This window comes from Anolis sagrei, chromosome 6 (genome assembly GCF_037176765.1).
Source record: "Anolis sagrei isolate rAnoSag1 chromosome 6, rAnoSag1.mat, whole genome shotgun sequence".
NCBI lineage: Eukaryota > Metazoa > Chordata > Lepidosauria > Squamata > Dactyloidae > Anolis > Anolis sagrei.
In genome coordinates this window covers 8,239,884-8,262,400 of record NC_090026.1, presented here as the reverse complement: position 1 = coordinate 8,262,400, position 22,517 = coordinate 8,239,884, and the positions used below count along the sequence as shown (strand labels likewise).

The 22,517-nt window shown below is 42.0% G+C and overlaps 1 protein-coding gene across 8 annotated transcripts; it reads left to right on the top strand.

The window, feature by feature from the left end:
• Positions 1-261: 261 nt before the first annotated feature.
• DCAF11 (DDB1 and CUL4 associated factor 11) lies at positions 262-22,465 on the top strand. Of its 8 annotated transcripts, none has more exons than XM_060779986.2 (15): positions 262-369; positions 4,434-4,630; positions 6,601-6,728; positions 7,829-7,950; positions 9,334-9,398; positions 9,491-9,591; positions 10,929-11,075; positions 11,163-11,217; positions 11,297-11,365; positions 13,202-13,259; positions 15,701-15,886; positions 16,712-16,865; positions 17,005-17,157; positions 19,101-19,207; positions 20,956-22,465. In XM_060779986.2, the coding sequence occupies exons 2-15, from the start codon at positions 4,482-4,484 to the stop codon at positions 21,082-21,084; spliced, it is 1,623 nt and encodes a 540-aa protein (XP_060635969.2). In that variant the 5' UTR covers positions 262-369; positions 4,434-4,481; the 3' UTR covers positions 21,085-22,465. The 8 variants fall into 8 exon arrangements, with proteins under 8 accessions (XP_060635969.2, XP_060635966.2, XP_060635972.2 ...); XM_060779983.2 differs by having other exon boundaries at positions 4,396-4,630; XM_060779989.2 differs by lacking the exon at positions 262-369 and adding an exon at positions 705-780 and having other exon boundaries at positions 4,396-4,630; positions 6,601-6,747.
• The last annotated feature ends 52 nt before the right edge of the window (positions 22,466-22,517 follow it).

Here is a 22,517-nt window from a genome sequence, read left to right as displayed (position 1 = left end):
TGTCCAATCAGAACCAAGTAGCCTCGCCTGGCAGAGCTGGCAGAGGTTACACAACGAAGGGCTGCCGCTCAAGCTGAAGCGACCAATGAGAGAGCGGCTTTCCGTCTTATCTCCCGCCTTTCTGGAGAATTGTCCAATGGGAGATTCGATTAACCTTATTCCCCCCCCTTCTCGCTCCTGGAACCCTAGCAGCCAATCAAAGAGACGCAACGCTTTTAAAAGCCTCGAGCCGACCCACGTGGGGTAGTGACTCGCAGCCAATCAGTGAGCAGCCGGCTTGGAACCTCCCACCTTTCGCTCCCAACTCTAGTCAGAGGCGGATTCCGCCTTAAGATGTAAACAAGGCCTCGCGCTGTGACCGTTGAGAGGGTGAGGAGGGTCTCGCGCCCGCGGGGAAGGGAGGGGGGAGGCAAAGAGCGCGCGCGCGGCCTGTGATTGGCTGAGCCGAGCGCGGCGCGAGGAGAGGGGAGGGGGAGGAGTAGAGGGAAAGAGACGGCAGGTCGGTTCGAACGAAGGCAAGCGGAAGGCGCTCTGATTGGTGGGGAGGACGGATGGAACGTTGAGGGTTGGGAGGGCGGCGTTGGGTTAGCCAGAGTGTCCCCCCAATATGTTGAGCGCTGATTGGAGGAAGCCCCGAGTACGGCGCGTGCTTATTGGAGGAGAGGCCTTAAAGGGTTTTCTTAGCCCTCTAATTGGCTCAGTGGACTTCTCCCATCTTGATTGGTGGCTGGAGGAGGTGGGGTGTTGAGGGATGAGGGAAAATAACAGTGTAAACTCTGGGTAAGGAGTGATTTTCACAGATAGGCCTCACCAGAATGGAGTTTAAAAGGGAGCCAGTGCGTTCTCTTTAGTACTGACGACTGTGATTGAATGTGGTTAGAATACAATCCAATGAGAATGTCATGGAAACAAGGGAGACTGAGAGCATTGTATTCTAGTATCTGGAAGTTGTAGAGTTGGCGCACTGCAAAGGATAGCCAGTCAGGAGGGGGATGATAGGTAAGTAAGTACAATACCCTCCCAATTAATTGGAACTCTCAAGAAGTGTAATACAATATAACACCAATAATAATATAATTATATATTTTATATTAAATGTAATATTACTACTACTAATAATAATGGTATAGTATAATGTAGTAATATATAATACTGATATTTATTTATCATGTGAGGAGCAAAGCAGATTTATTTATTTACTTACTTACTTTATTTGTATACCGCTCTTCTCAGCCCTTAGGCGACTCAGAGCGGTTTACAACAGTTTAGATATACAGAATACAAAATCATTATGCATTTAAAAACAATTACTAGTATTATATTGCATTACATTACAATATTATAAATATTATATGTATATACAATATATTATATTATAACATATTATTAGAATAGCACAGGAGACAAGGTGGAACTGTCCCCTGGCCCCTCTTTCTTCCCTCTGGCCCAGAGCGGCAGTTGGTGCTGGGGGGAGGGGTCCCCAACGGATGGCAAATGCAGGAGACAAGATGGTGCTGTCCCCTGGCCTCCCCTCTCTTCACTCTGGCCCAGAGCGGCAGTTGGTGCAGATAGTTGTATATCATTTTTTTAACAAACAGACAAACAAACAAAACACAAAGTTTGCAAGCTTGGTAATTGATTAAATGTCCCTTGACCAGTAGCTGGCCACTTGAAGTTCTTCTGGTGTTACTATAAGAAGGTCCTCCATTGTGCATGTGGCAGGGCTCAGGTTGCATTGCAGCAGGTGGTCTGTAGTTTGCTCTTCTCCACACTCGCATGTCGTGGATTCCACTTTGTGGCCCCATTTCTTAAGGTTGGCTCTGCATCTCGTGCCAGAGCTCAGTCTGTTCAGCGCCTTCCAAGTCGCCCAGTTTTCTGTGTGCCCAGGAGGGAGTTTCTCATTTAGTATCAGCCATTGACTGAGGTTCTGGGTTTGAACTTGCCAGTTTTGGACTCTCGCTTGCTGTTGATCTTAGAAAACTATTTCTTGATTTAAGTCGTTGAAGTGCTGGCTGATACCCAAACAGTGGGTGAGCTGGAGATGTCACTGCCTTGGTCATGAGAGAAGCCTCCTCGCAGGATTGCAAGACATCCGGGCATCCACTGGGCAACGTCTTCGTAGATGGCTGATTCTCTCACTCCACAAACGACTTGCAGCATACTGATATTGTACTATGCATAATATATTGTATGTGTATATGTATCTTGTAAGCCGCTCTGAGTCCCCTTTGGGGTGAGAAGGGCGGCATATAAATAAATAAATAAATAAATAAGAAGCTGGCAAAATAATTTATTAGTATTATATTTATTTACATCTTGTTTTATCCTTCCCAAAAGGGACTCAAAGTGGCTTGATTAAAATTCCATACTGCATCCCCAAAGCTGTATTTATAACACAATTTTATTTATTGTGTCAGAAGCAAATTTTTTTCATGTCAGGAGCAACTTGAGAAACTACAAGTCGCTTCTGGTGTGAGAGAAGTGCCCGTCTGCAAGGATGTTGCCCAGGGGATACCCAAATGTTTTGATGTTTTACCAGCCTTGTGGGAAGCTTCTCTCATGTTCCCAAATGGTGAGCTGGAGCTGTCAGATGGAGCTCATCCATGCTCTCCCTGGATTCGAACCTCCAACCTGTTGGTCTTCAGTCCTGTCAGCACAAAGGTTTAACCCATTGCGTCACCGGGGGTTCATTATAATGTATAAAAACCACAAAGAAAGTTAAAATCTTGGCATTTTGCTAAATTTCCTTTGAGCAGAATCTAGCCACTTGGAGTGCCTCTGGTGTCGCTGTGAGAAGATCCTCCATTGTGCATTTGGCAGAGCTCAGGTTGCATTGTAGTCAGTGGTTTGCTTTTCTCAGCCCCATTTCTTAAGATTGGCTCTGCATCTTGTGGTGCCAGAGCACAGTGCCTTCCAAGTCGCCCAGTCTTTTGTGTGCCCAGGAGGCAGTTTCTCATTCGGTCTCAGCCACTGGCTGATGTTCCGGGTATTAGCCTGCTTCTTTTGCAGTCATGCTTGCTGAGGTGTTCCTGCAAGTATCTCTGTAGATCTTAGGAAACTGTTTCTTAATTTAAGATGTTGGCATGCTGCCTGATATCAGAACAGAGGATGAGCCAGAGTTGTCAGTGCCTTGATCCCGGCGGATATCAAGGGGTGCAATACCGGCAAAAAAGTATAATTTCTCTAGTGGTGTTGGGAATAGACATTCTGTGATAATTCAGCATGACTCATTTAGAGCCACATCCACTGTTTTAACATGGTGGGATCTATTCCATACTGGGCATGCGTACTCAGGAGCAGAGCAGCAAAGCAGAAGTATAGATGTCTTCACTGTGTTTGGTTGTGATCCCCAAGTTGTGCCAGTAAGCTTTCGTTTGATATTATTTCTAGCACCCACTTTTTGCTTGTTAGTCAAGCCGTACTTCTTGTAAGTCAGAGCATGGTCCAGAGTGACTCCCGGGTATTTTGGTGTGCTGCAATGTTCCAGTGGGATTCCTTCCCAGGTAATCCTCAGAGCTCGAGATGCTTGCCAGTTCTTAAGATGAAAGGTACACAGTGAGGCAGCATAACTTCCTTTTTTTAAATGCACGCCATTCAGTCAGTTGAAGATGTAGCGGAGCGCTAGTGGTGTCATTCCAGAGGCAGGTGTATAAAGTTTTGTCCTAACACAGTTCAGTCGCCATCATGCGTTGGAACAGCGAGGAGCGTGCTTTTGCCATTAAGGCCTACTTTTCGAGCGGATTTGGAGTGGCTCTCCAGATTTGGCCCCTTGTGATTTTTTTCTTTGGGGTTTTTTGAAATCCCGTGTTTATGTGAACCGTCCAAGGACCCTACAAAATTTGAAGACCATCATCCAGGAAGAAATTGCCAACATAACGCCTGCTATGCTGGCAAGAGTCATGACAAACGCCAGAAATCGGTTTACTCAGTGTATGGAGAATGGGGGACGTCACCTACCTAATTTGATCTTCAAAACTATGTAAAACAAAACTTTAGATATGCTCCTTCATTATAAAAAAAATGTGATTCATACAATGGGCTTTATTGAGTTTTGAAAAAAGGAAGTTATGCTACCTCACCCTGTACATGTCTGCGTTTTAGCTGGATTGGGGATCAGCTATGTTATATTAAGTTTGTCTTTATTTGCTTTTATTTGCTGTATTTCAATATTATTATCAAGTCAATAGAGAGCTCATGGTATTGTCTAGTATGATCATATTAGTTAGGCTCATTTTTAGTAGTAACTCTCAGGCAAACAAGAACATTTATCCCGTGCCGGTCAACTGAGCCTGCTGTATTTGGGCCATGGTGCAAGAGGGGAAATGCTTCCCTCCTCTGACTCCTCCCGCTGTGTACAAAGTTCTCTGATTAGTGGCCCAAGATTTTCCTTTCCAGGAAGGACAAATTCCCTCTGTTTGGTTACTGAACACCAGGAGGAGAGCAGCGGTACATCTGTCCAGACCTGAAGCATGCCGTAAGACATGGGCTCCCGCAGCAGTAGCAACGCTGGCTCAGGGGGCCGTGACAACCAGGGCAGCTGGTCACAGAGGGATTCGGGGAGCCTGCGCAGCGAGGAAGAGGACGACGAGGATGTGGATCTGGCCCAGGTACTGGCATATCTACTGCGCAGGTAACTCATCCCCTTGCCCCCTTCCCAGTCTAGTTAGTGGTGGGGATGGGGGGTGTCTCCTGGATAATCGAAGTTCGTTCCAGACTCACATGCAAGACAAAGGTGGGGTACCAAAGATGGGGCCATGAATTAAAATCAGGGTTCTCTCTGCCGGAACTATTGTCACAAAACAAAAAAGGAAGACCTTTTGTGGTTGTGCCTTTCCTGTCTGATCTGTGCATTTGGACAAGAACTTTATTCCCATAAAGTGGAATCTAGTGACGCTTCATTCAACATGAAGACACTCCTGAAAAATCCAGCTTTGTCTGGTTTTTTTCTTCATGAGGTGCTCCAGATGCAATGCATTCATTCCAAGACATATACAAATCCTAACTTTACCATTCTGTGGCGCTAGGATATTAAAGTTGGTATAAATAAGCTCATCAGGCAGTTGATGCATATTGACAAAGGCCTGTAGGTATATTTAATAAAGAAAAACATATCTAAATGGAATGGTTTGCTTCACTCTTTGCAGACATCATGGAGAGTACTAGATGTATGATTTGAATAATGCCCTAGGTTTCACTGCTTTGCTAATCAAATGGGGTTAATTTTCATATAAAGTGAGGGAGTTGCACCAGAATCTAAAGGAGTGTATCACTTAATCCTGTAAGTGTATTATGGCCGCTTCCTTACAAATGAAGGATGCTTTCTGTTTTCGTCTGCGGAAAGCACTCCATGCCTTATCTTGGTTTGTGGTCTGTTTTGGCAGTAAAATATTTGGAGAGTTTGCCTGGACTCCTACTCTATAAATGTGCATAATCGAAGAGGTTTGTAATTAAAAAGCAAACAGGTTCCACATTTAGGATTGCAATCCCAGGCATGTAAGTAAGAAAAAGTAAAGGATATCTGAAAGGCTAGCTGTTTGGTATTGAAAATGCCGTCTGAGTTGTTAGAGCAAGCATTTTTTTTCAGGCTTGTATAACAAGAGGAAATTCATCTTGTGTGAATTCTGAGTGGTTTTGCTGCTATTTTGGGGTTGAAGGCCACAAAGGATTTTGAGGAATTTAAAAATCAATATCCTCTTCCCCAACCAGGGCTGAGGAAAATTGATCTCTATGCTTTCATGGTGTGCAGTATTCCCTGTTGGCAATGATCTTCATCTTTGTGTTTGTTTTTTATTTCCCTAGATACGGAAGCCTTGCTTGTTGTCTTAAGCCATGCCTTCCCCACCATCTGGTGGAATGACTTTGTGCCTTCCCCTTTTAGCGGTTGTAGTTGTAAGAGAGTCCATTATTCATGCCTCCATAATATATGTCAAAATTAAGCTGGAGCTTCTACATAATCCTAGAAGTTGAGGAATTTGTGCTAACAATAAATTCTGAATGCTTAATTTCACTATAGTGAAGCTTGCAGAGCCTAATCAGGAAACACCTGGTCACCTTAAATGCATCTATTAGCGCTGAATGCAATAATTCCAGTTTGTGTGTATATTAGGTTGGGGGGGGGGGCATTGTTTGCATTATTTTCCCATGTCCTGGGAATGGGTCAAGCCCTAAATGAATTGGGCCATCTGTCTACCATTTCCATTTGCACTCTATTGTTTTATCTGTCTACCATTTCCATTTGAACTCTGTTGTTTTGTAAAATTGATGGTAGTGTCTTTTTAATAATAATTCCCAGACTTTGGGTGCAATACCTAAGAGAATACTGCAACTCTTTTTTATCTTTCTCCCACCCCTTTATGTTCTTTCCTTCCTTCCAAAACAATTACCTGACTACTGGAAGTTTCAGCTGGAAGAATGTCATCTTCCAAATTTCTGCAAAACCCCAAATTCACCCTTAATGTGATTCATCCCCAAAATAATCCTCTGGGCTCTATGCGCTATTAGTGATAAGCAGAAACAAATAATTGAATGCAGATTCTCTGCCTTTCCTGAAAGTGAGAAACCTCTTGTTTGTTCTCTTTCCTCCCCTGTTGCTCTTCTCAGAGGACAATTTCACCTGATGCAAAGTGGTGGAGCAGCCAGTGTCCGGGTGTTCCAAACCCTCTCTGATTCAGACGATGACAATGATAATGCATGGGAAGGGAGGCTTGGAGATCAGTACAAACCCACAGGTACTGCTCCAAACTTTGTGTGGGTATACTTTCTTGTTACGTGCCTTTCTGACATATGGCAACCTTCTCTTCAGGGTTTCTTGACAAGATTTGTTCCGGATGGATTTGACTTTGCCTTCCTCTGAGGCTGAGAGAATGCTACTTGGCATGTTTCACCCAATGTGACTGTGCAGAGATTAGAGATTAGTCCAATACTCAAACCACTATATTTTCTAAAGATGTGAATAATTGTGGTGTTAACAGTGAACTCTGTGATGACTGGACTCCCACACTCAGTGATTGGAAGGAATTTGGCCCCAGCCCAAATTACCGGTCCTAATGCATCTCCCCCTATAAACCATCATGGAGATTAAGATCCTCCAGGGAGGCCCTGCTTTCCATCCCACCATTGTCACAGGCACGATTGGTGGGGACGAGAGACAGGGCCTTCTCGGTGATTGCTCCCCGACTATGGAACTCCCTTCCTGGTGAGATCAGTTCGGCCCCCTCCCTCCTGTCCTTTAGAAGGATGGCAAAAACTTGGCTGTGGGACCAAGCTTTCAGGACAGGGCAATAAAGCGTCAATGGGAAAAATGACCAGGCCAATTAGATTTTACACGGATTACTAGGATGGTTTTAAATGATGTACTTTAATATTTTGATAAATGTTTTTTAATGTTTAAAATACATGTTTGCCATATATATGCTGTGCTCCGCCCTGAGTCCCCTTCAGGGTGAGAAGGGCGCAATATAAATGTTTTAAATAAATTAAATAAATAAATATGTGAGGGTTGTGTATTTTCGTCCTTTAGTTTGAAAGCAGCTTGACTTTGAGTCCCCTTCGGGGGGAGAAGGGCGGGGTATAAATATAGGAAATAAATAAATAAACTTAATAAGTTCTAGGCAAGATCATGTGTGGTTCAAAACTTCCTGTAGGTCAACGGTTTGACACCTGGCAGGATATTGAGCACCCTGAAGATCTTAGCTGTTTAAAAAAGGAACTAGTTTTTACGTCTAAAAAGATAATCTTAAATGGGTAAACATTATCTACATTCAGTTTGGGTGACAGAGCAGTTGGATTATTGCCTCTATTCAATTTTTCTTACTCTCATCATCTACAGTGGATCTGAGGCCGGACACCCGAGACCTGGAGTGCAATGAGATCAAAACACGCATCCAGCTGGCAACAGGCAGGCTGGGCTCCGGACGAGCCGAGTGTAGTATCCCCAAACTTCTTTACCAGGTGCTCTGTTCACTTCTTTTTACTTCTTAGGATTGGAAAGCTTAGGTTAGGAAGAGACTCACTTTTTAAGGCTTCAAGGGGCTAATGGAGTGTGGTAGCAGCCTACCTATCTGGTATATGACGTCTCTAGGCAGTGCTGAAAACAAGTTGCCCGGCATCCATCTAGCCTTGGAATGATGCCTCTGATATGAACTTTGTACTTCTTCCTCCATGTAGGTATATTGGGAGGTAGTTTTAATATATTCTGAATGTATACCGTTCATTAGCTCAAGACCAATTCCTGATTGGCTAAAGACTTTGGATCTGTGTCCAAGGTATTGGAATAAACCCTTTGATTAACATATTCGAATGTTTTTACATTTGTCTATGACCAATCTTTTATAGTTTACTGGTTTTAATATATTGTTATACTCTGGTTTCTCTTCAGGTCGTATATTGTTATATGCTATTTTAGTTATGTGATGTGTTTTATATTTTGTTAGGTATTGAATTTTGCCATTTACTTTGCTGTGAACCGCTTTGAGTCCCCCCAGGGGTGAGAAAAGGGGTGTATAAATGAAATAAATAAATATTCTTAGACCTTCAGAGGAGCCTATGTTGGTAATTCTGTAATTCATGCACATCCACATATGAACAGCAACACGTTCAGTCTCCTTGGTGGTGGCTCCCTGTCTGGGATCACTGGCTCTTAAGAATGTGGGCAGCTGAATTCTTGGTTACATTTCTTCCCTGATTCAAAAATTTCAGCTTTTTGCAGAAGATGTTTGGCTTATAAGTCATTGACTGATCAAATATTTGCTTTTTTAAAGCTTTGCACTTACTATTTTAGAGCTGTCAGTCCTTTCAGATGGTTATTTCCTAATCTTATTGTCTAAGGTCCTGAGAGTGCCATAATGTTTGCCATGATAGTGGTGGGATAAAATAATTAAGTAATTCCTAAAGGTAGGTTGTGCTTAAAGACAGGAGTTGGTTGTAAACTTCTGGGTGAGCCATATGACTGCCATTTTGGGTTGCCAACAAGTGAACTTCAGAATCTGTTAACCTTCTAGAAAAAGAGCCAAGACCGTTCGGAGGCTTCACTTGCAATAGGTTTTCCACACTAATGGTGGAAAATATGTAAAGTAAGTGATGAACAAATGAAGTGTTACAATTTCTATAGTGATGTGGAATCCAGAAGCCCTAAGTGATTCTGTTGGCTGTCAATTTGAATCTTTGAAAAGAAACATTCAAATAGGTTCTGCCTCTCTCTTGTGGCAAAATGTAATTGTCCCCATTCTAGGGATTGTTTGGTTTAATCGAATGGATTTTGAGGTGGATCAGCATCAACTCTTGCAAGTTGTTTGATTTTTTACCTCCTTCTTTTCCCTCTTTCCTCCTCTGCAGAGGGAGCGTGGCCTTTGTCATAACAGCAGTTTCTCTCCTGGCGAATGCTCACGGGTGGTGTCTCAGTGAGTATCTGATAGAGGAAGACTGGGAGAAAGTCACAGCTAAGAACTTTCCACGTAGTAATCCAGCATTTATGTTTCCCCTTTCCTTTCAGTTTTCTACCTAATCACTTGGCCTTCACAGACTCGTATTCCCAGAAGGCTTTCTGTGGAATCTACTCCCGTGATGGACGACTCTTTATGTCAGCTTGCCAAGGTATCTTCCAGTGCTTTGGTTTTCTTTTTAAACAGTTTCTCTCCTAAGGACATTTTCTCTCCTAAACACTGTGGGGCATCCCAGAATTCCACGGTTCAGACACACTGTGTGGCATAGATGCTTGGCATTACAAGTGTCAGGTGGCCTAGAAGGCTGCCTGTTATGGGCCTTTCAAGCAATAATACTCTTATTGTACTTTGAGAAATAGATTGTAGCATTGCTGGTAAACACTATCACAAAATTTCAGCAATTTTCTTCATGAAGATTTCTGGGACTACTTTTTAGTAGATCAATCCTTTAATTGATTATCTCTATATCATTTCTGGTCCAGATGACTGCAAACGTTTGGGTGAACAGCCTGACAGGTTAAGTTATCAGTGTGAAACCTATAACCCCCTTGCCCCCACTTAAAATGACACAGCACCAAGGGGAATGGTAGTAGGTGCTCTTGAAGTCATATTCTGTTTATGGGTTTATCATGGTTTAGGAAAACACTTCTGGATTAGATATGGCAAAAAGAACAGCCTTCTTAGTTTCACCCATCCCAAAAGCAGTATCTGTCTTGTATAGCAATAAGCAAACTCTCAGAATCCATCAGCATTCATAGTAATGCACTAACATACCGTATATACTCGAATATAAGCCAAGTTTTTTAGCCCTTTTTTAAGGCTGAAGAAGCCCCCCCCTTGGCTTATACTCGAGTCAAGGTTATTTATTATTTTACTCTGTTGTTATTATTATTTTATTACATTTATTATTTTGCTCTATTTAGTATTATTATTATTACATTTATTATTTTTCTATATTATTGTTATAACATTTATTATTTTACTCTAATATTAAATTTATTATTTTACTCTATTATTATTAAATTTATTATTTTACTCTATTATTATTGGAAGGATGCGTAACCACATTGATATTGAAGAAGGTTAGAATAATGGTTTAATCAGAGTTGGGCAGTCTTACCTGAAATTAGTTTTATATAAATATTCAAAAACATTAAACCTACTGATGCCTCAATTAATGTAATTTTATTAGTATCTATTATTATTTTGAAATGTACCAGTAGCTGCTTCATTTCCCAAAGTCGGCTTATACTCGAGTCAATGCATTTCCCCAGTTGGTGATAAAATTAGATGCCTTGTCTTATATTTGGGTCAGCTTATACTCGAATAGATACGGTAATTCTCCCATTATTTTGTTTATGCACTTGGTATCCTAATTTATGCTACACTTGATTAAATATCAGGTTGTGTGTGTGTGTGTAGCTATCAATGTTTCTTCATCTTGGGTTAAAAAAAATCTTTCTTTGCTACCCAAATCTTTTTCTTCAGATCAGAGAATCCGCTTATATGATTGCGCCTATGGAGCATTCCGGAAGTTCCGGAGCGTCAAAGCCCGAGATGTTGGTTGGAGCGTTTTGGATGTAGCCTTCACTCCTGATGGGGCCCATTTCCTTTATTCCAGCTGGTCAGATTACAGTGAGTGTGGCTAACTACCGGGAAGGGGGGAACAGAGTTCTGTGTTAGCCCCCCGAGGTCCCTTGACCCTTTCTTTCTCTTTCTTAGTTCACATTTGCAACATTTATGGTGAGACTGATACCCACACAGCACTGGATCTGAGGTATGGAGGGTAGCCCAGTCATTCCGATTGAATGAGAGAAGTACTACATCTAGTTCCAATGTTTTTCTCCTTTTCACAGACCAGATGAGCGCCGCTTTGCTGTCTTTTCCCTTGCCGTCTCCTCAGATGGAAGAGAAGTGCTTGGCGGGTAAGTGAGATTTGGCCTCAGCCATTCTTGAAGCCACTCCTTCAGTCATGAAGATGTGTGAGCTTTTCTACTTTGACCAAGATGGCATCAGGATTTGATCTGAGCTATCAAAAGCTGGTTCTTTTGTAGCAGTGCAGGTGTTCTAGTCTCTTTCCTGTCTTCCCTTTGAGCAAGAGGACTCTGGGAATCTTTTGAGATGTGACTCCCCTTCTCCAAGAGTTCTGTCATGCTTGAAAGTTGGTGCAAGATGGCCCCCTCTCATATTGATGTCAAGACAAAGCAATACAAATTCAAAATGTTGAAGGATTGTGTTTACTTTGCAAGGCCTTTCTTTAAAGCAGTGTTTCACAACCTGGGGGTCAGGACCCCTGCGGGGATCACGAAGGGGGTTTCAGAGGGGTCACTAAAGACCGCTAGAAAACACATACCGCATATACTCGAGTATAAGCCGACCCGAATATAAGCCGAGGGACCTAATTTTACCACAAAAAACTGGAAAAACGTATTGACTCGAGTATAAGCCGAGAGTGAGAAATGTAGCTGCTACTGGTAATCGTCAGTAGATTAAATGTTTTTGAGTATTTACACAAAACTGTCATTTAAGATAAGACTGCCCAAGTCTGATTCAACCATTATTCTAACCTCTCTCAATGTAAATGTGCTTACCTATTATGATAGAATAAAATAATAAATGTAATAACATGTAATAAAAATAATAATCGTGTAAATAATGGAAATTTAATAATAATTGTAATAATAATAAATGTCATAAATGTAATAATAACAATAATAGAGTAAAATAATAAATGCAATAAATATAATAATACAGTAAAATAATGTAAATGTAATAATAATAGAGTAAAATAATAAATGTAATAAAAGTAGTAATGGAGTAAAATAATGTAAATGTAATAAAAATAATAGAGTAAAATAATAAACGTAATAAAAATAATACTAATAGCAGAGTGAAATAAGAAATAACCTTGACTCGAGTATAAGCCGAAGGGATTTTTTTTCAGCCTAAAAAAGGGGCTGAAAAACTAGGCTTATATTCGAGTATATACAGTATTTCTGATGGTCTCAGGACCATGTCAGTCCATTTAACATCATTGGCCACATAATCAACACACCCATCTTTCAAATTTCGTTGGCTTTTGTAAATTAATTTGGATGTTTTATTTTCACGTTTTATGTTATAATTTTTGATAGGTTACGTTTTTATTTGTTATAGATGTCATCTTTTCTCACATGGGGTTATTCTGGGTTTTTACATTTGTACTTGTTGTTATTGAGGCATTGAATGTTTTGTTCATTGGAATCTGTCCTGAGTTCCATTAACAGCTGCCCCGGGGAACAGGAAAGATAGGGATAAAAATAAAGTATTATTATTATTATTATTCATAATAGTAGCAAAATGACAGTTATGAAGTAGCAACAAAAATAATGTTATGGTTAGGGGTCACCACAACATGAGGAACTGTATTAAGGGGCCGTGGCATTAGGAAGGTTGAGAACCACTGCTTTAAAGGAAATTGTATAAAAATACCAGAACTTGCATTGCCCTGCATTTTGTGAAAATTCCACATTTTGCTGAACTCTGCTATAAAATAATCAGATATTACTGAATTACAACTGATATTAGTGCTGGTCAGCTAACAGTGAGAAATGTAGTTCAGCATCTGGAGGATACCTGAATTTCTGTCCCTGCTTTACAGGGTTTTCTCTCGTGTAAAAATGTGGCCCAGTTTTAGCTTTATAGATCTATGCTTCTGCTTCTGTCCTGTGTTATGTTGGTTTTTTCCCTATTCACACACTTGATTTTGGTTTTAAACCTAGGGCCAACTATGGCTGTGTCTATGTGTTCGACATGGAGCAGAATAAACGGACACTCAAGGTACTTTGGTTCTGCTGTTTCACTGTTGCATCCTTGTTCCATTTCCTAATCTCATTTCTCCCTGATCCTGTCTCCCTTTTTTGGAAAAATTGCATTCAAAACTTTTTTTGAAAAGAGAAATAATGTCATATCTTTTTGGCAAATGTAAATCTCAATGAACATCTGGGGACCATGTTTTGAAAACCATTAATCAAGGAAAGGCATGGCCTTGTTAGAAGTCAACCTTTTGAAAAAGCGATGTTCACAAGCATTCATGTAATGGCACACAGGTAACTCAGCTGTTAAACCGGTAAACTATGTCTTTGAACTGCCAGGGACAAAGACATACCACTGCACAAAACAAACATGTACTTAGCTAGTAGGGTTTTGAAATGCTTATTTGAAGTTGAAGTTGAAATTGTAGTTGCCCAAAACATATATTCTCTCTTGAAACCTCTTAGTTTAAAATACGCACTCAGAGACAAAACAAAAACAAAGTCTTCTTTAAAAAGTAACATACCTTGTTTACTCACAAACATCTTGTATTAATTCTGCATACAGGCACTGTACAGAAGTGTTTATTATAATGTGTTTAAAACTGTATTTGTGTTTTACATTGGTTGCCTATGGCTGGAGCGGCCCAGCTGTGAGAGATATGTTGCCATGGAAACAAGGCAGAAGAGGAGGTGGGGGGAGCTTAGAGAAAAAAAGGTTTGAAAGTGACAGTTAAGTTTCAGTCAGGAGGAAGAGACCCTGAGAGAGTAGCAGAGTCAAATAGGGACTCTGAGAGTGTAACTCAGTCAGGAGGAAGAGACCCTGAGAGAGTAGCAGAGTCAAATAGGGACTCTGAGAGTGTAACTCAGTCAGGAGGAAGAGACCCTGAGAGAGAGTAGCAGAGTCAGATAGGGACTCTGAGAGAGTAGCAGAGTCAGGGAAGAGACTCTGAGGAGTGAAGAAGTGTAGTGTTAGTTAGTGTTCGTGAATATTTCTTCAGCTAGGGAGCTGAAGGATAAAACTTTGTTAGATTTCTTTAGATAAAAAGAACTAACAGAGGCTTTGTACGATTGCCAGTCGGTGGAAGACTGGAGTTCTATTATTTGATCCAGTATAGATCAAACAGTGAGAATATTCACAGCAGGGAACACTGAATAATAGACACCTTCACCAGAGCAAGAGTTTAAAAGTTGTAACATCAAAGGCTGAATTGTATCTCTACCAAGTCATATTGTAACCATCAAGTATATGCCAAGCATAACCTCTCCATATTGTAACCATCAAGTATATGCCAAGCTGAACATCTTTATATTGCAACCACAAGCTTTGTTCAACAATAAACTTGTTCTCTTTGTTATTTTAAAAACTGCCTCATCTCCATTGATTTTACGTTCGGTGCATTCCACTCTACCAAAATTACCTCACAACATAAGCAGAGACTAACAGAGACTTTAATACCAGCGTCTCTATACATTATGGTGGCAGTTTAATTAGCATTAATGGCATTAATGGTGGCATTAATACTTCTTTACAGGCACATTTATAGATAGGATGTAGTTTCTCTGTGTTGAGAACACAGGGCATCATTCTTAATCAATAGTACATAGTCCAAAGTATACATCTTACAAAAGCCCAAACTGTATAATTGTACTCACTGTACAGTTGAGTTATCCTTCTATAGGGGTCCTTTCAAATCTATGATACTGTATCTGTTTTGTGTGTGTGTGTGAATCATATATATCTATATCTATGGCTGGATGTCTTTTTTGTTAGGAGGCTTTGATTATGTTTTCTTGCCCTGGTGAAGGGAGTTGGGCTGGATGGCCTTAAGGCAGTATTTCTCAACCTGAGGGTCGGGAGGGAGTGTCAGAAGGATTGCCAAAGACCTCCAGGAAACAGTATTTTCTATTATTCGTGGGAGTTCTGTGTGGGAAGTTTGGCCCAATTCGATTGTTGGTGGGGTTCAGAATGCTCTTCGATGGTTGGTTAACTATAAATCCCAGCAACTACAACTCCCAAATGACAAAATCATTTTTTTTTTGAGTGGTGGTCACTCCTTGGGTTAGTAGGTGTCTTGTGGCCAAATTTGGTGGCCATTCGTCTAGTGGATTTTGAGTTATGTTGTCACTCAAAACAAACAGAGCATACACGCGCACACACTGTTGTACTGGCAACATTGATCCAGGACAAGAATGGTGGGTCTCTTCTCCTTCCCCTCTTCTTAAAAACTGGAAATAACTGGAATTGAAATGTAAAAGCATGTGTTCCTTTGAGCTGTAGTCTGTTCCTTTGACTGCTTTAATCAAATTAATGCAAGCTTGAATTGCAATTGTTTCTTGCAGAATTTGATAAGGTCCTTGGCACAGAGTTCACTTCCACTCTTGTTTCTAAACGTGTTTGTTTGTGTTTGACACAGCATGACGTACCTGTCAGCCTCCTAGAATATTTTCTGCGCTTTGCCTCCCCAGATTGAGTCCCATGAAGATGATGTGAATGCGGTGGCCTTTGCAGACAATAGTTCCCACATCTTGTTCTCTGGGGGCGATGATGCCATTTGCAAGGTGTGGGACCGCCGCACCATGAGGGAGGATGATCCCCGGCCGGTGGGGATTCTGGCTGGGCACCAAGATGGCATCACCTTCATCGACAGTAAAGTGCGTATACTTTTTTTTCCAGCCTGATGAATCTTGAACAGTATCTGATTTTTACCTGAAAGTTCATTTTGGGGAACCGCTTGGACTTCATGCCCTTGAAGAACCTCACTTGTAACAGATTCATACTCTTCTTGTTTGTGGAACAATCCATGTATTACACTTAGAGCCCTTCCACACAGCCATACTCAGAATATCAAGGCAGAAAATCCCACAATATCTGCTTTGAACTGGGTTATCTGAATCCACACTGCCATATAATCCTGTTCAATGTGGATTTTATACAGCTGTGTGGAAGGGGCCTATGTCAGAGTGAGCAGAGTCTGATGTTCAGCATGTTGTTAGGCTGTGGTTCCCAGTCTTCTTCACCTGCTCATGGGAATTGCAATCCAGCATCTGGAATGTCACACTTTGCCCCATTCCAAATTAAATCACAGTTGGGGTGTTGAGTGGTTTCTGGCTTGTTTTGCCATGTTCTAGTAGCTGTGACTGGCATTTTCAGAGAATCTGATGGTGGTAAAGCAAGTGCAGTACTTATTACTTATTAACTGTATTTATATACCGCCTTTAATTGGAGAGAATCTGTCGTCATAGATGTCTGTACTGTATAGGGGAAAAAATTATTGTTCTTGTAGCAGAAGTGAGCAAACCTGCAGTTATTTTCAGACTGTAACTCCCAGCATTTCCCACTATTGCCAGGATATGTCAGACCTGATTAGAGTTGCTGCCTGAAAATATTTGGACTGCCATAACTGTGCTTTCCTTTGCCCATGAGGATGGGGGTGGATATGAAGTCTCCTGAAAACAGAAGTTGTCTTCTTCCTCCAGGGCGACGCGCGGTATCTCATATCTAACTCGAAGGACCAGACCATTAAGCTGTGGGACATGCGGAAATTCTCTGGCAACGAAGGACTAGAAGCCTCCCGCCAAGCCGTTACACAACAGAACTGGGATTATCGTTGGCAGCAGGTGCCCAAAAAAGGTGGTTAGAAGGGCAAGAAACGTTCCCATTTTCCTTTACACATTCATCTCCTTAGCATTTTCATCTTTGAGTGGGAATGGGAGTTCTATGAAAGAGTCCATTCTCATCTGCCCTTTTCCCTCTCTTCTGCCCCACTCAGCACGTCGCAAGTCCAAACTTCCTGGCGACACCTCCCTCATGACCTATCGGGGCCACGGGGTTCTCCATACGCTCATCCGCTGTCGTTTCTCGCCACCTCAAAGTACCGGCCAGCAATACATCTATAGTGGTTGCTCCACTGGGAAAGTTATTGGTGAGTAGCCTGGGAATAGAGGAAGGATGGGTAGAGACGGGGGAAGAGGGTCAGCACCCAGGCTGCGCAGAGCAGAAGGATTTATTTTACATTTCTGCAGAAGTATGATGTTTTCCTTCTATACTTTGTGAGAAATATTAAATATTAACTAAGTATTGTTGAAGGCTTTCATGGCCGGAATCACAGGGTTGTTGTAGGTTTTTTCAGGCTATATGGCCATGGTCTAGAGGCATTCTCTCCTGACGTTTCACCTGCATCTATGGCAAACATCCTCAGAGGTAGTGAGGATGCTTGCCATAGATGCAGGTGAAACGTAGGAGAGAATGCCTCTAGAACATGGCCATATAGCCCGAAAAAACCTACAACAACCCATTAACTAAGTATTTTTAATTACAAAAATGTGAGTCAAGCACTAAAAGGGTTAAATGGATACAATGACTCAGCAAAAGCTGTACTTCAATATAAGCAGGTGTGCCTGTAACTTCGTAGCCTTCAGTCTGTGAGAGGTCTTTGTGGAAGAAAGGCCTCAGTGTGTTAGTAGGCCTCAGCGTTAGTTTGCCTCAGTGTGAGAGAGGTGTCAGTCTGAGAGAGCCCTCAATGTGAAAAAACCTCAGTGGGAGAAAGGTCTCAGTGAGAAATAGGCCTCAGTATGAGAAGGCCTGGTGTGAGAAGCTTCAGTGAGAGGAAGCCCCATGTTGAAGGCCATCGTGTGTGAAGCTTCAGTGTGAAGGCTGCTGCGTGTAAAGCTACTGTGTGAAGTTTCTGTATAACTTCAGTGTGAGAGAAGGCTCTGTGAGAGTGAAGGTGTTTATCTGCATGAGAAAGAAGCCAAGCGTGGAAACAAAGAAGGAAGTATAAAGAACTTTACTTGTGTTATGGAAACCTTGTTATTGTAAATAGTGCCTCAGTGTGAAGTAGGCCTCAGTGTAAGTAGACCTCAATATGAGAATGCCTCAGTGTGAGAGGAAGCCCTAGGTTGAAGGCTATTGTATGTGAAGGCTGCTATGTGTAAAAAGCTCCTCTGGGACGCTCCTGTGTAATTTTGGTGCGAGAGGAGGCTCTGTGAGAGCTAAGCTGTTTGTCTGTATGAGAAAGAAGTCCAGCATGGAAGCAAAGAAGAAAGTATAAATAACCTGCTCCTATTTTTATCTCATTAGAATCTTTAATTGTTTATTCTGTACATGTGGCCCGCCCACTGTTATTGTGACTGTTTCTTGGATTGTTTTTTTCTCTTTCCTATGTAATTTTGATGATGTTGTTTGTTGTTTATCTTTTTGGTTTTATTCTGTTGTAATTATGTTGTCCGGGCTTGGCCCCATGTTAGCTGCTCCGAGTCCCCACTGGGGAGATGGTGGTGGGGTATTATTATTATGAACTTTATTTTTGTTATGGAAACCTTGTTATTGTAAATAGCGCAACCATATTATTTTACTACAAAGAAAAGCCTCCTATGGAAGAGATAACATTGTTCTGTGTGTTTTTGTTCTTTTTATCATTTTTGGGCTACTGGTGCTGGGTCACTTTGTTGCTAATAAGTTACTCTGCTGTGCATTTCTGAGGAAGGTGTTTTGTTAATAATCCAACTCACCCAACATACTTTACACTGCCTTTTGATATGCAAAGAAAGCCTTGTCTCTTTTTCTTTGAGAGAGATGAACAATTTTCTAACTCTTGTGGCTGTTAAGATTGGGATGAATGTGTTGTCTGCCTTCAAGTTGTTTCCAACTTATGGGACGAACCTTTCATAGGGTTTCTTGGTAAGATTTGTTCATAGTGTTTTGGCATGACCGTCTTGTGGGACTCAAGAGTGCATGTGACTTGTTCAAGGCCACCCAGTGAGTGTTCATGTTCATCTCTTTAATATTGAACAACCACAGTGGAAGGAATAGAGGTAAGAGGCAACATTGAGAGTATTGGTATCTCACTTCTCCCCTCCTTTTCAGTATATGACCTCCTGAGTGGCCACATAGTGAAGAAGCTTACCAACCACAAGGCTTGCGTCCGAGACGTCAGCTGGCACCCCTACGAGGAGAAGATTGTCAGCAGCTCGGCAAGTATTGGGAAGGAACTACTAGGTGGAGGGCAAGGAAGTTGGCTGAACCCATTTTCCCAGAAACTCTCAGAAGAGAGGTCAGAAGCAAGGGGCCCAATCCTTGTGTCTGCCTGCCTTTTCTACTCCTCTATTCCTCCTTAAAATCCTCCTGCTTCAATTCTCCTCCCCCCCAGTGCTTCCTTGCCCCTGAAGGGGAGTGCCTGCCCAGTGTCTGTGCAACAACACACTTAAGGAGATGCCATTGTGCATTTCTCCCTTCAGGTTGTTGTTCCAAGGCAGCTCCTAATAACCAACAACAGAACATTAAGATAAGATATCACCTGCAAGCATAATGGAAGAAACTACCTTTGATCTCTCTGTAGAACTCCCTACAGAGAAGTGAAAGGAAAGATACTTCATGTGCAGCTTGTGAAAGGGAGAACAGTGCAGGAAAAAGGAGTAGCAACCAAAGAAAGTTTGACTTGGCCTCAAAATAAGATGAAACCTGGGGCAAGACACCTTCAGTGAAAACGTAGCTTTGGGATCAAGCCTTTGGAGAATAGTTGTAGTGCAATAACAGATATGGAATGTGCACAATGATTTCTGGAATGGCCCCGGATTACGATTGTGGATGGTGTGATTTTAATAGCGATTGTAATGTTTTTAGATATTTGATAAGTATTAATTTAAATTTAAATGTTTATTTCAATTGTATGTTTTTTTAAGGCATTGAATAGTTGCTTATATGTAAGCTGCCTTCGGTCTCCTTTGGGGTTGAGAAAGGCTGGGTATAAATAGGGTAAATAATAAATCTATATAAATAAAAATGTAATGTTCATTTGTGGGATTAACATAATTCAAAAACCACTGGACAAATTGCCGTCAAATTTGGCCACAAGACACCTACTAATCTTGAGGATGCTTGCCATAGATGCAGGTGAAACGTCAGGAGAGAATGCCTCTAGAACATGGCCTTATAGCCCAAAAAAAACCTACAACAACCCAGTGATTCCGGCCACAGAGCGTGAAGTGCTGTTGGATGTGGCTGTAAAGAATTTAGAGTTTACGAGGCAGAGTTCAATCTTTAAAATTAAAATCACAAAAGGTTTATTTACAATAATGAGGAAGAACTGCATTTCTGAATAATCAAGAACTGGGTCTGAGCTACTCTAACACCCATCCCTTCTAAGATTTCAAAGAGAGGGAAGAAACACCAATCATTACATCTCTCCTGACACACAAGCAGAGAGAGATCTCAAAGCACACAGCATATACTCTCCATACTAAAGTGTAAGAAGGCAGAAGACAGATTCAAAAAGCTTGCAGCAGAAAGGCATCACCCTGCAAAGATAAAGGGTAGACTATCCCCACCAATCGCGCCTGTGAAGGACGTGGGAACACGAGCAGGGCCTCTCCAGATGATCGAAGAGATTGTGTGGGTTTGTACACAGAAATACTATAGGTATCCTGTGTATGTTTTTTTGGATCCTCTGCTGAATATTTTAGGGTAGGTTTCCCTAACAGAGAGAACATATTTTTTCAGTCACATATAGGGTAGCCATGGAGGTGGCAGCAGCAAATACAGAAATCCATGAATAACTAAACCCACAAGTGCTTAACACTCAGATGTGGAAAAACGATTGCATTGCTGTTAATCGGAATGAATAATTTCAAAACACTTGATATAGTAAAATAAGAGGTGTGGGTTAATCATTTTCTCTCCTTTCCCCCCTCTTTTCTCTTCCTCCATTTGTTTCTCCTGGTAGTGGGATGGGAACATACGACTCTGGGAGTACCACCAAACGGAATACGACGAAGATGACCTTGGGGACCCCCAGCAACTCCCCAGCACCAGAGAGCTGCGCTCCAAGTCCTCAGGAGCCGCTGAGCAGTAGCCTTGCCTCGCTGCTTGCTGCCATTCTTCGATTGTGGACTTGCCGTGGGGCGGGGAGGGGAAGGGAAAGGGGGGAAGTCTATCTTGTATTGCCTGTTGCCTTGGAAAACATAGGGGGGGGTAATGAGGGGTGACATCACGTACCCCATCAAATCGTAGCTCTTTTCTCACTGAAAATGGAAAAATTTGAGGACCAGGCGAAGCAGGCGCCATCCTGTGTCTTGCTCTGCAGTCAGCTGCGGGGAAGTAAACTGGGAATGTGTTGCAATTTCTTTGGGAGGCCATTGGGATTGAGTTTTGCAATTCAAGAATCCTCCTTGGTCCTCAAGGGATTTTTTTTTTTGAAGGAAGGAAATGAAAAAAAAATCATGGACAGGTATAAAGCCAAACTGCTCCACCAATTTTGGTTTTGTGCATTCCAGGACATGTATCTTTCTCCATCCCATACCTGTTAGGGTTGGGCTGTAATATGTTCCAGGCTGGCTGGATGATTTTGTATAAAAGGCACAAAAGGGGGAAAGGTCTTTTTCCTCCCTAGGTTTTATGTTTTGGGAATACTGGGAGAAGCGGCATTTGGCTGCAGCCGGCACCATTTCCTCTCTGGGGCTGAGCAAGTCAATCGGGGAAGATAATTTAGCAACTACCTTTCTTTCAGCATCAAGGTGCTTCTGTGGGGCTGGAGCTCTTTCTTCTTGAGTCAGGAGTAATAAAGTCCTTTGGGGACACATCTTTAGCTCATCCACCACCCACTGCTTGCAGATATTTTATCTTCTCTGCAAATAGGGGCAGAAATAGATTGCAGCAGAAGGGACAGTTGGGCCAAGGGGTAGATATATCCAGCTTTCCCTTCAGCGTGTTTCTGCTCTGTTGTCCTTGACTGACCGCTGCCTCCAGCTCAGATCGGCCCCTTTCCTCGAGTAATCCTCTTCAAGGATCTCTTCCCACCTTTACAAGTGTCAGGTTTCTTATGAGGCGGCCGTGAGAATCATCCGGCTGCCCCTTCCCCTTTCCCGCCCTAATTGTGTCCCCATTTCCCGGGACGCAAGAGAAGGCTCCTTTTGATTAATTTTCTTCTCCCTTGTGAGGTTTTTACACCTGTTTCTCCGATATTAAGGGGACGGGGGAAAGTGCAGTACAATGAGGTTTCCTTTACAATACACGTCAAATAAGCTGTTCTTGTTTTGAGGTTTGGGGTAGGTAGGGAGGGAACATCCTAGCTAAAGTTCTCCATTTGTAGGGAGAGCCGTCTTTCCGACCCTTTAGCAAAAGCGGGGGCTGTTCGCACCAGGCGTAAGGGAGTTCCTCCTTTCGTGGGGTTTGGCACGCTCCCATCCACCTGTGCAAACTGCTGTCTGTGTCAAATAAAAGTTACTGAAATTTTCTTTGCAGGGTTGTTGTGCTTTTTTACAAAAGGAGATCCAAATGGGCTTTGGG

What these genes read in the sequence shown, in the direction of transcription:
- DCAF11 (XM_060779986.2), top strand. Translation starts at nt 4,482, where the DNA reads ATGGGCTCCCGCAGCAGTAGCAACGCTGGCTCAGGGGGCCGTGACAAC. An exon ending in TGCTCACGGGTGGTGTCTCA is followed by an intron (nt 9,399 to 9,490) that starts GTGAGTATCTGA and finishes CTTTCCTTTCAG; the next exon opens with TTTTCTACCTAATCACTTGG. An exon ending in TTCCAGCTGGTCAGATTACA is followed by an intron (nt 11,076 to 11,162) that starts GTGAGTGTGGCT and finishes TCTCTTTCTTAG; the next exon opens with TTCACATTTGCAACATTTAT.